Here is a 15,402-nt window from a genome sequence, read left to right on the forward strand (position 1 = left end):
TATAAGCTAACACCAATTATATCTCCAGTTCAGACTCTCTCCGGCTCGGTTGATCGCGAAGTAGGACAGACACTGGGCTCGACATTAATCCAGTATACCAGGGGTTTCGGAAATTTCGGTTGGAATTCAAATGGAAAGGTCCGTTTCCGTTTCTTCTGACCGCAACATTCGGAATCACCCCTGGTTAATGTAATTTTATGCGCTCCGCCTCCGACAGGTCCGATCATTGTCAACAGAAGCAAACAAGCAAAACACAGTTTTTTTTTGTAATCCGATCGGTTTTTTTCTTTTTGGAATTCCTTCTTGACTGCAACTCTGATGAAGGTGAACAGAAGTTCACGTTCAAGTTCAAGTTTCAATTCGATATACAATTATTATGAGAACGCTATTACCTTTTTAAGTTTTTTAATTTTTTAAACATTTCAGCGTATCCTTTAAAGTAGTTAGTTTTTTATAGATATATATTATTTACACATGCTCTCTATTTATTTTACGTTATACAGGGCCCCCGTTGATACCAGTCCTGCGACTGAAGGGGTCACCCTGTTTAAATATCGATGATGATGATGATGATGGTTATTATTATTATTATTATTATTATTATTATTATTATTATTATTATTATTATTATTAGAAGTCACCCAGTATTTAAAAAGAAAAGAAAAAACAAACAGATTGGATTATAAAAACCCTTAGAAACTGTATATCACCAATCGCAACACTGTAAGCAGTATTTTCAGTCACATCAAGAGAATGAACGAGCAAGTGGTCAGTTTATATTTTTATTACAAAAATATTCAAAATAAAAATAAAGCTATAATTCCCTATCTTTATTTAGTATATTGAAGTAGCTGTTTACAATCGAAAAAACCCGTTACCTTGGTTCAGGTCACACAACACATCCAAAAAAAAAACCGTTGTGTGACAGCAAGATCATTGAAAGTGGTAAAAGAGTGTATTTATAACCTATTGTAATGTTCCAGTGACATACAATACAAATGAAACCTATCACCTACTAAAAGTACCACTGTACTCATTTTACACGTAAAACCTTCATAGATGCATTTTATCATTAATTTTGGTCGGTCTTGTGAGAACAATGGAAAATTTCATATACAAACTCTTGACTTATGATTTATATAAACTTTTCCTCACATACAACACCCTTTATCTTAGGAGTGTAGCAAAAGGTTTCAGAATCCATAGCTCAACATAACATCTTGCATCATCGGGCAGCGAGAGGCAGCATGGCTGAGAACACTGGAAAATTTTGTAAACAAACTCTTGGCTTATGATTTATATAAACTTTTCCTCACATACAACACCCTTTATCTTAGGATTGTAGCAAAAAGGTTTCGGAATCCATAATTCATTACTCAACATAACATCTTGCATCATCAGTCAGCGAGAGGCAGCGTGGCCGAGTGGTTAGGGCGCCGGACTTGAAATCCGGAGGTCTCGGGTTCAAGTCCCGCTCTGACCACTAAGCTGGAGTTGTTTCTCGGTAGACCTGCCTGCCGCCAGTTGGGATTTTTAAGCCTGTTACGTTTAGTAGGTATATTTGTTTGTTTTTTTCCGATCAAGTGGCAGGCCAGTGAACTAGCTAGGTGTAGCTAGGTGCATTGGCTACTTTAAAACAACGGGGTTTTGTTTTTGGTAAAACAGCCTCTCAAATACATTCTTGCAAAAGATTTACTCTAATCCGTATACCCGTTTTATAGTACAAAATAGTATCTTAAGGTTTTATTGTACAAAAATAGTGATCTGTATTAACAAGTTAAAGGAGTTTCCATTTCTCTAACATCTACCGCACTATCCTAGAGAATATCTACACATCTTCACGCCCCCAGATATCGCGCGGCCATTTTTCCTCGCATATTTTTTTCGCGTCACCTTTGATGAACTAAGCGAAAGAGAAACTATTCGTTGTCTAATTTAACGTAACACTGCGATACTAGGGATAAATAACATGTGAGCAGCAAGGATGAGCTCTGTAGCACTTTGTCCCTACGTAGTACTAGAATGAAATTATACACAAGCCAAGGAACACTGACTCGTGAACTATTTGAAGTTCTTGTACTTCTGGAACAAGCAGTAGAGGATTCTTAATGTTGACTTGAGGTCCTTTTGAACTACATCTGGGGAGAGATTTACAAAATTAATGTCAACGACAGAACTAAGTAAAAACTGCTACGAATGTAGCCTGTGATGAACAGGTTCTCTAGTCGAGGATGGGATGAAGAGAAAGTGGAAGAAAGAGGATAGAAGAAAGATTAGGGGAGAGAGGGAAGGGGAGACGCCACAACCCCCAACCCATTCCCCCCTCGGGCCCTTCATTCTCACCCAGTTCCTTCTCGGCCTTTCAGCCGCGGTCAGACACTTCCAGCCGGAGCCTGTTCACAGGCTACTTCGAATGAACACAGCAAAATGGCTTTGAAACAATGTTGTATAATTGTGTACCTTTCCCGAGCTTTCCAGTAATGATGACACAAATCTTGAAAACTTGACGGCTGTTTCTTTCGAGATGTATGTACATCAATCAATTGTGTTTGACGAAAAATCTTAACGCGTTACTATTAAATTATCGTGTGATTGTGTGATGAACCATTTTTCACCACACGACACAGGTTAGCAGTGTCTGTCAAGACCGTCCACCCCAGAGCAATCTGTGTCTTTTACAAGTATGTCATGGTTTCGACCCGTGAAGAGAACAAACATTTCTTGACTCCCAGTAGCCTCCTTTATATGTGTGTGCACAAGTCCTTTGGGCTAGTCACGCAACCTTTCCCTTACCCACGAGAGCGTGACGACTAGAATGTCTGAGTAGGAGGTTAGACGGTAATCGGTCGTTTCGCCCGATGTCAGATCGCCCCGGACTATAAGTCTGTTCGCCCGGAATGAAAGTTCAAAGAAGGATGTCTTAGATTCTCTCTTTTAACTAAACGAGCGAAAAAGACAACATTGTGGGTATCATGAAACAAAACTACCCAAAACATGTTTATTTCTCGTGGTTAATGCGCTCGTCTCTGGATCGAGCGGTCCGGGTTCGAGCCCTGGCCGGGGACATAGCATTGTGTTCTTGGGCAAGACACTTTACTCTCACAGTGCCTCTCTCCACCCAGGTGTATAAATGGGTACCGGTGAACTTACTGGCGGTAACCCTGCGATGGACTAGCATCCCATCCAGGGGGAAGGAGAAATACTCCTTGTCGCTTCATGCTACAGAAACCGGGATAAGCTCCAGCCTGATGAGCCACTTGGCTCGTATGCAGACTTAACTTTACCTAATCCAATGACCACGGAGCTAACAGTCCGACGAACCGACTTACAGTCCGGGAGAACTGGCTTGCGGACGAAACGACCGCAATTCAGTTAGACATGCCCCTGAGCAGAAAACAGCTTTAACAGATCGAGCTAACATGTTGGTAAGAGAGGACATCATTTCTCAAGGGTAATATCAACCGTGCGATCGCAAAGTATTTTCATCTACAATGCATGGTATATGCCAGAGTTGCATTATTGTTGGAAATAATTTCCTTTCCTTACCTTCTGGTTTAGCGTAAAACTTCATTCCACTGTCTCTCATGAGATCGATAGCCAAGGCTACATTATGGAGCTGTTCATTGTAAAGAAAGAACATTACAACTGTCAACCGCTTCTTCAAATCACTTCACAAGACGGATTATATACTAGCAATGTTTTTCGGAGAGCTTCAAGATTATGGGAATGTGTCTGAAGACGTATCCTCAGCGTTCTAATTGATGGCATAAGCCAGGCAAAAATAAAAAAACGTCCCAGCATCAACTTGGCAATATGGGTTTGATTTTAAATCAAGTTGTTGAGGCTTGTTTTCAGTGGCGAAATGAATGAAACGCATATGGAAGTCCTTGTTGATAGGCCTTTGTTTATACGATTGGTTCAGAAAAGGCGAAGGCGCACACCCTTTAGTTGGTTCACCAACACGCAAAGCTAAGTTAAAGATTGCCTGCCCAGTAGCTCTTCTCTTCTCTTGACGCTTCTTGCTCAAAGCGATCGATCAATGGCTCTCTCCGTATTGGGGATATTAGAGAACTTAAGCAATGACGACCGCGACCCCGGGGACAAAGTCTACCAAAAATGAATTTGTATTTTACATTCAAATTTCTCAATTGCCTAGATCTTCACCTGCGTAGCTGGCGGGATTTCGCGCCCGAGTGCTTTTGTTTTGAAGCAGCGAAACGGAGAAGTCGCGAGGGGATTGGCGAAGAGTGGAGCTGAACTTGCGGCTTCGTCGCTCGCAAATTTCCTCGCGGGAAATGAGTGAAAAAAATGGCAGCTCCGCCGCCAAATATCGCTTTCTCGCAGATCCTGCCAGCTACGCAGGCTATCTAGATCTGTTCAGTGCGCCTATTGGTCTCAGAACTTGCTCAAGCTAAATATGTAATGCCAGCGTTCCATTCCAAATAGAAGTACGAAGAATTAGCCGCCGTCGCTGTCGTTCTCCAAAATATGCAGAACTTAGTCATTTCATGTTGTTGTTTTGCAGAGTACGGCAAAAAAATGTACAAAGATTTATAACGCACGTGTAAATCCATTATTCTACTCACTAAGGAGGTTGGCAACAGTTTCCAGCACTTTTCTAACAGCTATACTTTGAAGGATGAATGCCGGCTACCACTGTTTAACAAGTGATGCTACAATAATGGTATCATACAAATGCCCGATCATTGGTAAACAAGTTGCGTTCATCCTTTATATGCATAGCAACAATATGACCTGCTAAAAACACCCTTAATTTTAGCTTTAAGCGCTTGTAACTCAAAAACGAGCTTGGTGATTCCCATTTTTTATCATGGAATTATGATCAGCATGGTAAGATGCAACTTTTTGCCAAGTGTAAAAAGATTCTGTAGTGTGGGGTCAGAGCCACCTTAAATTTTCGAAAATTTAAGGACCTTTTGAGGCTGAACATCCTAAGAGGGACCCCTAAAAGGTACCACGAGCAAATGTGTCCCTTTTATATGGTAGTTCCCCCCCCCCCCCCGGGGGAGGGGCTAGCCCTCCCTCATAGCAAAGTGGGTGATTTAGTTATGGTAAACTGCGTACATTGTGGTTACGCTTGAGTCGTCATGTCCTGTGTCCACCAGACTGCTGGCAGTCTGTGTTTCTCTCGATATCAGGCAGGGATTTATCACTACGAGACGAGATATTTCAAACCTTTTTTGCGCTCTTGTGCACGGATAAACACTAATCTGACCCTAGGAGAAAAGATCGGCTGCCAGCAGTCTGTGTGTACGATATTTAGAGAGGAAGCCACCTCAGCCCTAGCTGGTTTTCATGCAGGTCCTCTATCCTGGTTGAATTGGAATTTGGAGATGTTGGTTTTTGTGGAGGAAGGAAAACCGGAGAACCCGGAGAAAAACTCTCGCAGCCAGGCGAGAACTAACAACAAACTCAACCCACATATGGCACCGGACCGGAATCGAACCCAGGCCACACTGGTGGGAGGTGAGCACTTTCATCACTGCGCTATCCCTGCCACACCTGTGTCCTTAACCCTGGGAAGCCATTGTATTTTGATCATAATTTTATCACTGATTAATCACACACACAATTGAACGTTACCTACCTTTTGTTCTTTGTTGGAAGGTGTGATGTAAAACTGGTACAGAGGAACAAAGAAGCCTTCGAGGAGACCCAGCAAGAAAATAAGATAAACACCATCATGAAACTGCAGAGAAAATCAGAAATGAAAAAATCTATCATTTTCGAGATTGTCATTTCATTCTGTTACAAATCAAGCTTTAGAAATCACATTTAGAGTGGTTTTCACTTGGGTGTCGAAAGTAATTCGCATTTCAATGCTTTGATTTTGCATTACTACGCAATGTAATTGGCTGAAAAAACTCACGCCAGTTTGTCATCAAATCAGAAGTAAAACAAGAACCAACTGTGACTCGCTCGCACACGTTTTCCGCACTTATATTTGTGTCGAGTTTTGATTGGTTCACTGGATTGTCTGCGTTCTTTGTGACTGGCCAGAGTGAATACTTTGTTTTAAGGTAAAGTATTACGACCGCTCCACTTGTACATGGAAATAATTATACATATTAGATATACATACCTGTGAATCGACGTCAGCAACATCCAGACTCAGTTTACTCAGGTGCTTGTTGACAAAGCTCTGCAGCGACTGTCAAAAGAAGCAAAACTTTTATTATGTATTGTATTGGTCAAAAACAGATCCATTAACTTCAATGGTCAATTCTCTCTATGACACACGCCTGCAGGGAATCATGGTAGTTGTATTCATCAGGACAAAATATCCAGTCCAAGATGATGAATACAACTACCATGATTCCCTGCAGGTGCATCTCATTGAGGTACCTGTAATTGGCCATTAACGTCCCAAAGATGCTTTCTTGATTTTGACACCTATCCTACTGGAATTTCTAACTTAACTTCATACAAATATTCTTTCCTTGGTGTATGGTACCCTCTTTCCCACTGGTCATTTCCAAAACTCTCCTTGGGGAAGGTACAAGTACATGTATAGGTATCGTGTGGAAATACACATTACTTCAGGTTACAAAAAAAGAACACAGCTAGATGTTAACCTACTTTCTCTGTTTTCAACATAACCTAATGATACATAAAGATTTTGTTCTTGCAAAATAAGCATAACCCTTTTTAATACCTCATATCCAGAAATAAATTATCCTCTCTAGTCCTTATAAATGTATGTTAAATGTAGCAGCAGTGGATAAAAGTTGTTAAAATGTCAAGAAATTTATTCTGGATGATCATATCCTGAATTCTCATAACATTTCCAATGAGGAACTTTTGGTATTAGAAGGAGACATTTTATACTGATTCATGGTTGCCACAGACATCACTTTTCAAAATACCCTGACTTTTCGCTGATCAAAATTAAATTTCCCTGACCAAATAAATACAAAATGCCAGATCTAGCAGCAACTTCTGGCCTCAACACACAGGCATCCTTTACACTCGATCTGACTGACAAGTTTTCAAATAAATTTGCCTTCTATTTCATTAAGTAAAAATGTCGCTTAGAACACGGTGACCTGAGGTGTTCCTTCCAGCCTTCAATGGTATTAAACCAGCTGTGTTAAATTATCTTGACGTTTCTTCAAATTGTCAATTTTCCCTGACTCAAAATGAAATTTCGTGAATATTTCCTGACCTTTTTTTCCCTGACCATTTCCTGAACTGTAGCAACCCAGTGATTACTGTAGGAGCTTAAAGGGTTAACTGTACCTTGAATCACATACATCTCCATTGTGAGAACTACCCTTGTATGAATTCTTGCAAAATAAGCTTAGCTGCATCTCGACAAAAAAATCTCTTTTCTGCTGACTAACTATACGTTACAATTACCTTTTTCACAACGTTCAGTTTTTCAGGGGCATTATCAAAAAGTGCATCAAATGCATCTCTCTCTAAAACAAAAAGGAAAGGATAGATGCCATTAACATCAGCAAAGAATGTAAATTGCGTAAAACAGTGATCACAATAAAATAAAATGACTAAAGATGTCTGAAGTATTTTATTCATTTGAAAGTCTGGTATGCAGTTCCATGTACATGTACACTGTAGTCTCAAACTTAGAAAGTTGCAATGCCTATAATATGCATCCATAATCATGGTGAGCTTAGTTTGTCAATGTAGTTTTCCATCAGGGGCAGATCCAGGATTTTTCAAGTGGTGGTGAATGATACCTTTGGGTTGTAGAACTAATGGGACATGCCCCAAAAATGTTTCAACTTGAGAATTGGAACCTAATTTAAAACTGTTACACCACAAATACTAGCAATGCCACAAAGTAGAAATAACAATTGAGGTAACTGCCAAAAGTGTTTCCCTTCATTTCTCCTTAATATTCCCAATCTATTTAACTTTTTTTATTTTTTGATTCTTCAAAAGGGGTGACTAGCCACCCAATCCACCACCCCCACCCCCCTCTAAATCTGACCCTGTCTATGCCATTTCGGAATAAGCTATCTTAAGTCTGTTGTCAATGTTGGTTTTGGAAAAAAGCTTGCTTTTGCTGCCATGTCAAGTTCCCTCCTGTGACCTGCTAGTGTATTTTCTATGTGAAAATGGTGAAAGACAAGTGGATATTGTGGTCAATTCCCCCTTGCAAGGAAATTCAAACAGGAATTTAGTAAAAGATCTACTTCTCTTGTTTCTCCATTTCTGCACAGAAAATACTGAACATTGTACAACTGAACCTTAGTCCTACATGCAAATCTTATATATCGCTAGCTAGAGCTTTGGTCCACACGATGACATAATTATTGTGAAATCACCCAGCTTTAATAATTAGTAATAAAGTGATTATTATAGTAATTGGACCTGCTGTCATACAATTCTGGGAGTAATCATAACAATTACAATTTCCTCAAATGTGATTGGTGCATAAACTGCTGTATTTTGCTCTAATTAATCTGCAAAGTTGTAATCGGACAGTGTAATCGGACAGTTGGCTGTAATCGGACACCTGTAATCGGACAGTTACATGAGCCAATCATTTTAAGTCCTCTCCACTAAATCCACCGATCACAACATTGATTACAATCACTATAGTAACCACTGACTGAGACTGACTTTGTAAAATTGTGGAGGTTTAGTCTCTGGTGACTGTTTTGAAAGAGACTTTACAGCCATTTTGCAAGCTGTTCTCCATATTTTATAATTATGATATTTAAAATGACAATAAAAAGCTCTTTATCAAATGAAACTTGTAATTGTTATGATTAATTGGTAACAGGACATCGTGTCGTCCAATTCAGTCTGTAATCATACTCGTGATTAACAAATCGGACCCCCGCTTTGCAGTCGTTCGATTTTGTTAATCACTCATATGATTACAGACCGAATTGGACTCCACTCAGTCCTATTACCATTATTAATCATGCAAGAAATTCCAAAATCGGATGAGCGAAGTGTCAGGCTGATTTTAAATTATGAGCACGATTACTCCCTGAATTGTACAACACGAGGTCCAATTACTAATTAATCATATCTATAACAAATTTCTGAATTTTAAATGACTGTCTTTTAAGAACTTCTTTTCAGCGAAAACATCTATAGCACTTTTCATAAGTTTTAAAAAATTTAGAAAACATTGCTATGGAAGCCACTAAAAGCAAGTGTAATTGAGGTGCGAATCATGTGGGTATCCAATTACAGATATCCAATCACAAAAAGTTCAAATTGGATACCTGTAATTGGAGACCCAAGTGATCACGCACCGAGTACGTGACAAATAGGTGCGTGGAGAACCAATCTCGATCGAGAATTTTGTTATATAGATATGATTATGCCTGATAGCATCTTATAATATACAAAGTTTGACAAGGAATCATTATTGGGAGCATTGAAGTATTAAACACTTACTGAAACATTGATTTTCTTACCTGGCTTCCCATTTTGTGCACTGAAAAAACAAAAATTAAAAACAGTCAGCAAATATTTTGACATAAGGCCTGTAAGTTATGATCATTTTTTTCCTATTCTTTGATAATCTAATTTTCCTTTATGTTGCTTAATTAATTAACACATCAGGTTTTGAGCCATAGAATTAGATAGCTAATATCTTTGGATAAGTACTGAATACAACTGAGCATAAAATAATATTAAAAAGAAAAAAAAAAACCAAATGGACTTGTGTCAGGAAAAAAAAGGGGGGGGGGGGCAATACCTATCAAATTTTTATGCTCTACCTAAAGGTCCAAACCCTAACCTTTTTATATACATATAATGTCTACTGTAAAAATATTGCACCCCTTTTCTAACTTGCACATTGAGAAACTGCATTAATTAATTTACATTAGAAGATGGATCTGCTACTACATGTGTGCGAGATATTTTGAAAGGCCCTTTTCTGTAAACAATGTACTTGAACTCACACAAAGATAACCAACTCAAGGCTTATTTAAGGTACCCATTTCAGGCTGATCCTCCCTTTATGATCCACGATAGGAACTAAATTGTACCCATCCTGAGGCTTTGGATACATAAAATTATATTATACATATTACATTATTTGAGAAAAACGAGCAGGGTTAATTATTGCATAACCCTCCCCCCTAACCTTAGTAGAAATAAGGGTACCTCTTTGCCTTATCCTGCCCCCCTTTTGAGTAAAGCATGTGTGTGTCAAGAAGGGGGGGGCAGAGATAGCCTCAATAGCTCTACTCTAGATCTTCTACTCTCCATTCCGCATGCATAGACTTACTCCTCTCCTTCATTTGCTGCTGTTATTTCCTCGACAACCTTCATAGGTAACAGGATTCCACCCTTTTTCTGCACCACAACCATGTTTATTGTGACACCGCTAGGCAGCTTACGTGGACACTCAAAATGATGTGCCAGGGCAACCAACAGATGTAGTATGGCTACGATATCTTTGTTATGAATAGCTGGTGGAAATTGAAAACACAAGATTAACAGGCTTGCCATCGAACCATTTAATAAATGAATTATATTATGTTTTTTTTATTCACTTGCAAGGTACAGTAGCCAAAAACGATTAAGTGCATGATGACCCATATTAAACTGAACCAACAGACAGGGTCCGAAATTGCGCTTTCCCGGTCGCCAATAACTGTGATTTTCAGCCAAATCAATTAAAATAAAATTCAAAGCCACCCATCAATTATTGGTCACTTACTTTTTACCTTTCCACTGCTTTTGTATAAAAGTATAAAACTGATTTTCCTGTTATTGTAAGTCTACCACAACATTTCATAGCTACGATCAGTGCGAAGCTACGCCGCCATGTTTTTCAGCAGTTTTCCATAACATACGTATTGCGGGCGCAACAGGCCCCATGCGTTCTTTCAACATGAATATTTATCCAGGCGATATGTTGTCCAAAGATGCTCTGAAATCTTTCTGTAATTTATTACAAAGGGGAGATGGAACATCCGTGAAGAAATTAGTTGAAGATTTAGATATTCTCTGGGCGTCAAAAGGTGGAAATGTAGATCTGTCAAAGTAGTCAAAAGATGACGTGAGCACTGGTTTGATTCCTGATGATCGATTCAAATCTGATTTTGCCGGCAGCCTGTGGTGACCAAAAATTTTGGTTTGTGTTTTGCTGTGAAGGAAAAATTTTATTCCATATGGCAACTAAAAAAAAAAAAATTCAGTCGCCAGTTGGTGCCTGCCTGAAAAAGTTAATTTCGGACCCTGCACAGGATTTCCAGTATAATGGTGATGACACAGGCACGTTATTTTAGCATGGCAGACAAAAGAAATTTTCATTAACACGGTAGCAGTGTGTCACGATGCACACATAATTAAAATTTCCTATTTGTTCCAGATAAACCATGATCAGTTAAACAAAGCAGCGTGTCAAAGGATGCAAAAACAAAAGCCGTGTCATGCCGTGTTTTATTATATGGAGAAGAGTGTTTTACTGGGAACTAAACCACTCGTAGATTCCATACGCCACTTCATCTGGGACCCGAGTGGCATATTTTCCGTATGTCACCTTTGTGAGTATCGTATCGTTCAATGACCTCAGGATTCCTGTCTTTTGCTTTTGTTGAATTGGTTTCTCCATATAATAAAAAGAACATTACACGTTGGCTTGAAGATATGAATTTTATGTTTTCATGGCAAGAACAATATCTCACGAGTGAGGGAAGCGAACGAGTGAGATATTGTTCTTGCCACTCGAACATAAAATTCATATCTTCTCGCCACCGTGTACTATCCTCTATATAATGCACTCTGGTGTGCGAAATATCACATTTGTGCTGTGTTAAATAATATTAATAACAGAGATCAGAGCAACCATCTGTAAGAGTTTCTTACGGTTGATCCGATCCAAATTTTTGTCACAATGGTGTCAAATTGCACTACCTGCCCATGTTCCCTACTCTCCCCCCTCCAATCACTCTTTAGGATCAGAAGAGTCCAACATCAGCAAAATTGTTACTTATCTACTCTATACATGTGTAAGTTGGTAAAGTCTGCATACGAAGCAAGTGGCCCGTCAGGCTGGAGCTTATCCTGGTTTCTGTAGCATGAAGTGCTTAGGAATATTTCTACTCCCCCTGGATGGGATGCTAGTCCATCGCAGGGTTACCCCCAGCATTAAGTTCACCGGTACCCATTTATGCACCTGGGTGGAGAGGCACTGTGAGAGTAAAGTGTCTTGCCTAAGAACACAATGCAATGTCCTCAGCCAGAACTCAAACCCAGACCGCTTGATCTGGAGACGAGCACACTTTCCATGAGGCCACTGCACCTCCCAAAACTACCATTAAAAATAATTTTATAACTTACAATAATTTCCCGGTAAACTTTGTAACATGTCATGTGCAGCAAATGTAAGTGACAACAATTCAACTAAACAAGTTGAACTTACTATTTGCCGTCCATTTTGCTCGTTGCTGAGGAATCCCTAGGAGCTTGTTTACATGTTCAAGTAAAACAGACAACTTGGCTTTCTGTTGAAATGAGAGCTCTATTAATTTAAACAACAGCATAACAATTCGGCCAGAGACATGAGCAGTCCCAACTTCATTTAATAGTAACATGTTTATTTTAAGTTATTTTTGCTGTAAATGTATGTCACTTGAGACAACGCTCTACAAGCACCAACTCTCAAAAGTTAACTCCCTAACATCTACTAATATGGGATTCTGAGTCAGTCGTGAAACTCTGACCTATGATTTCTGTAAAATGCTGGAAACCAGTATAAACCTGTAGATCTCCACCTGACAGTGGAACACGTAGGAACATGTACAAAGTTGCGCTCGTACAGCATGTGGTACATAGAGCAACCAACTCTCAGCTACCAGGGTTATCACTAAGCCCCAGCGCAGAAAGAGATGATCACCAGCTGGATTTTGGTGGGCGATCACTTGGTAAAGGACAACGAACGGTTTTTAGGTTATGCATTTGATATCGAAACCACATCAAACTGTGTAAATGAAAAGTTTGGAATAAATTCCCGACTACCCTAAGTATCGGTGCCACTAACATGAGTAAAGTAATTGATTAAATAACATCTTGTCTTGAGCACTTGTTTAGTGTGATCTCTTTCTGTGTACTGTGTCCGCCACCTTGTAAACATGAAGTTTTGTAGCCCTGCATTCAGGGGGTTGCAAATGACTGGAGACGAAAATTTTGTTCCAGGTCTCTCACAAAACTAGTGAGACAATCTCAGATAGTGCAGAGTGCAATTGATAGCTCTGGTACGGTAGTCCCATAAGTACTCACCCCTGCTCGCTTCACTTCCGGTTTGTGTCTACCTTGGTAGTCTGCTACTGCTTTTCCCCTTTGCAGTGTGTATGTTTAAGGTGGTATTTTCATTTAAGGTCCAAAAATTACGCACAAATTAATTACTACTGGTGTTTTACGTTGGTTTTCGTTCATTTTAAATTCAATAATACGCTGAAGAAGCAAACGTGACAATTTCTCCAAAACATATGCAATATGTCCTTGTTTTTTGGAGATAAATGAAAGAAAGTTAACTATCTGATGTAGTGATGAAGAAACGGAACAGAAACAATGTTGTTTTACTAAAAATGCAAATTTTTACCGATGAACAAGAACTAATTTAATTATCAGATAGTCACAAAATACCACTTTCTTTTTCTGTTGCCACCTTTGCTGTTAACAATAAAACAATTCAAAATTAACACACAACGATATTCTTGGCTGAGAAGCATTTCAACGAAAAGTATTGAAGATAAACAGCGCTACTTGGCCGATATGGATGAGTCTCCTCAAAGACTGATTACCGGTAAATTAATTTGCGCTTTCATTAGGAGCCACGTCATCTGCAGCAATATTTGAGCATTTTCCTGGTTTCTTTTGTTACAAGTTTACAATTTGCAGAGTATTAAAGCCACTAACTTGGGAACTTTTTGGTCTCTCTTACAGACACAATTAAGGCAAGAAATAAACAAGCCGCTAAGGAGAAGCAATACATTTGAACCCTGACAAGCACACTATTGTAGATTGTAAACAGCAGATGATATTTGTTGAACCAACCTGTGTGTAATTCTAAAAGCTACGCAGCCACAGTAATGTTTCACTTTTGCAATAAAAAGGGACAATCGGCACCACCCGAAAAATAACTGCCGTCCTTGGTCACATGACATGATATATAAAATACCGTGTGGAAAGATAGTGTATAATACTAACGATGCTAGAACGCATGCGTCTTACATGTTGAGCTCTACCATAAGGAAAACCACTCAACATTTGTGCGTGATTCCGTATGCAGTGGATCCTTCACCTAATATAGAAGCCACAAATGCTAACTAATCTACGCATGTGTTTAGGGCAAATTAGTTTTGTTCTCAGGAGAATGGTACCACAAGGAGAGCAAGGGGTTACCTGAAACAAATATATAGCTTTGCGATGTTCAAAGCTAAGTGACGGTGACGGAATGTGTTTTACGTAGAGTACACATGTACCTTTCCCACCCTACCCCGACTACTTCCTTGCCTCTAGACTAATTAATTAATTGAAATTAATTACTTAAACAAACATTAAAGTTTACACCTTAGTGCCATAGGGCCATAGCGCCTTAGTTCCTTAGAGACAGGCAGCTCCCATAACCATCCCAATAGTGCACTCTGCACTAAAAAGGTGACCAGCTCAATGAAAATCTTAGCTGGAGACTGTTTTCTTCGCTACAACTCTGAGCTATAGTGCATCTCAAGGGGAACTAGCACTTTAGAAAAGCAGTGTGCATATACAGGATACATGTAATATATAGAAAAGCCTGTACATGATTGTACATCTATAAATTTCATTCAGGTGTCACAAAATATCACAACTTTTAGTGTCATTACTTATCCACTAGAGAGGGGACTATAGGTGAGAAGGGTTGAGATGTTTTGAAAGGGGTTCTTCAGAATATTTGATAAAGTTTCAATATAAGAAGGTTGATAAGGGGGAGGTGGCGACATTTGAAGTCACTGCATGATGTACTCTAAGAGATGGTTCAACTGCTCATTAAAATGTTTTCCATTTATAACCTCTGTCAACGTGTGTCAATTTGGGCGTACTTTCTAGACTATATCTGGAAAGCAGGGACATGTAACTATATGTACGTACTTAAGAATAATTTGGAACAAAATTAATTTTAACAGATCTCAAACTGTACTGTAGTATTCACTGTACACGTACTTGAAACACAAATTACCTGGCTCTCTACTGACTGGGTAACTTCTTCAAATTCAGCAAGCTTGATTTCTGCGAGTTTCTCTAATAGAAAAATTGATAAGCACTGTTACATGTAAATTTATTTAAGAACTAAATAATGGGTGCGTCTCAAAAGTACCGGGCACTACCAAATTCATGAATATGATTGGCTGAAATCAATATTAACTGCGGTCTAGATTTTTCAATCTAGATTAGAATCCA

General features: G+C 39.1%; 1 protein-coding gene across 1 annotated transcript in view; it reads right to left on the reverse strand.

Annotated features, from left to right (window-relative positions):
• Window positions 1-769: 769 nt before the first annotated feature.
• Window positions 770-15,402, reverse strand: part of LOC110042855 (alpha-parvin-like) — a 23,160-nt gene continuing 8,527 nt past the window's right edge. Inside the window, exons 5-13 of the mRNA XM_020748237.2 lie at window positions 15,182-15,243; window positions 12,386-12,467; window positions 10,244-10,427; window positions 9,423-9,442; window positions 7,381-7,442; window positions 6,104-6,172; window positions 5,609-5,710; window positions 3,547-3,616; window positions 770-2,138 (exon numbers count right to left, since the gene is read on the reverse strand). Of these exons, the coding sequence (XP_020603896.2) occupies window positions 2,062-2,138; window positions 3,547-3,616; window positions 5,609-5,710; window positions 6,104-6,172; window positions 7,381-7,442; window positions 9,423-9,442; window positions 10,244-10,427; window positions 12,386-12,467; window positions 15,182-15,243 (728 nt within the window). The 3' untranslated portion in view covers window positions 770-2,061. The remainder of the gene's footprint in view (window positions 2,139-3,546; window positions 3,617-5,608; window positions 5,711-6,103; window positions 6,173-7,380; window positions 7,443-9,422; window positions 9,443-10,243; window positions 10,428-12,385; window positions 12,468-15,181; window positions 15,244-15,402) is intronic.

Source organism: Orbicella faveolata, unplaced genomic scaffold, assembly GCF_042242905.1.
Source record: "Orbicella faveolata isolate gen_17 unplaced genomic scaffold, um_ofav_v1 contig_34, whole genome shotgun sequence".
NCBI classification, from domain to species: domain Eukaryota; kingdom Metazoa; phylum Cnidaria; class Anthozoa; order Scleractinia; family Merulinidae; genus Orbicella; species Orbicella faveolata.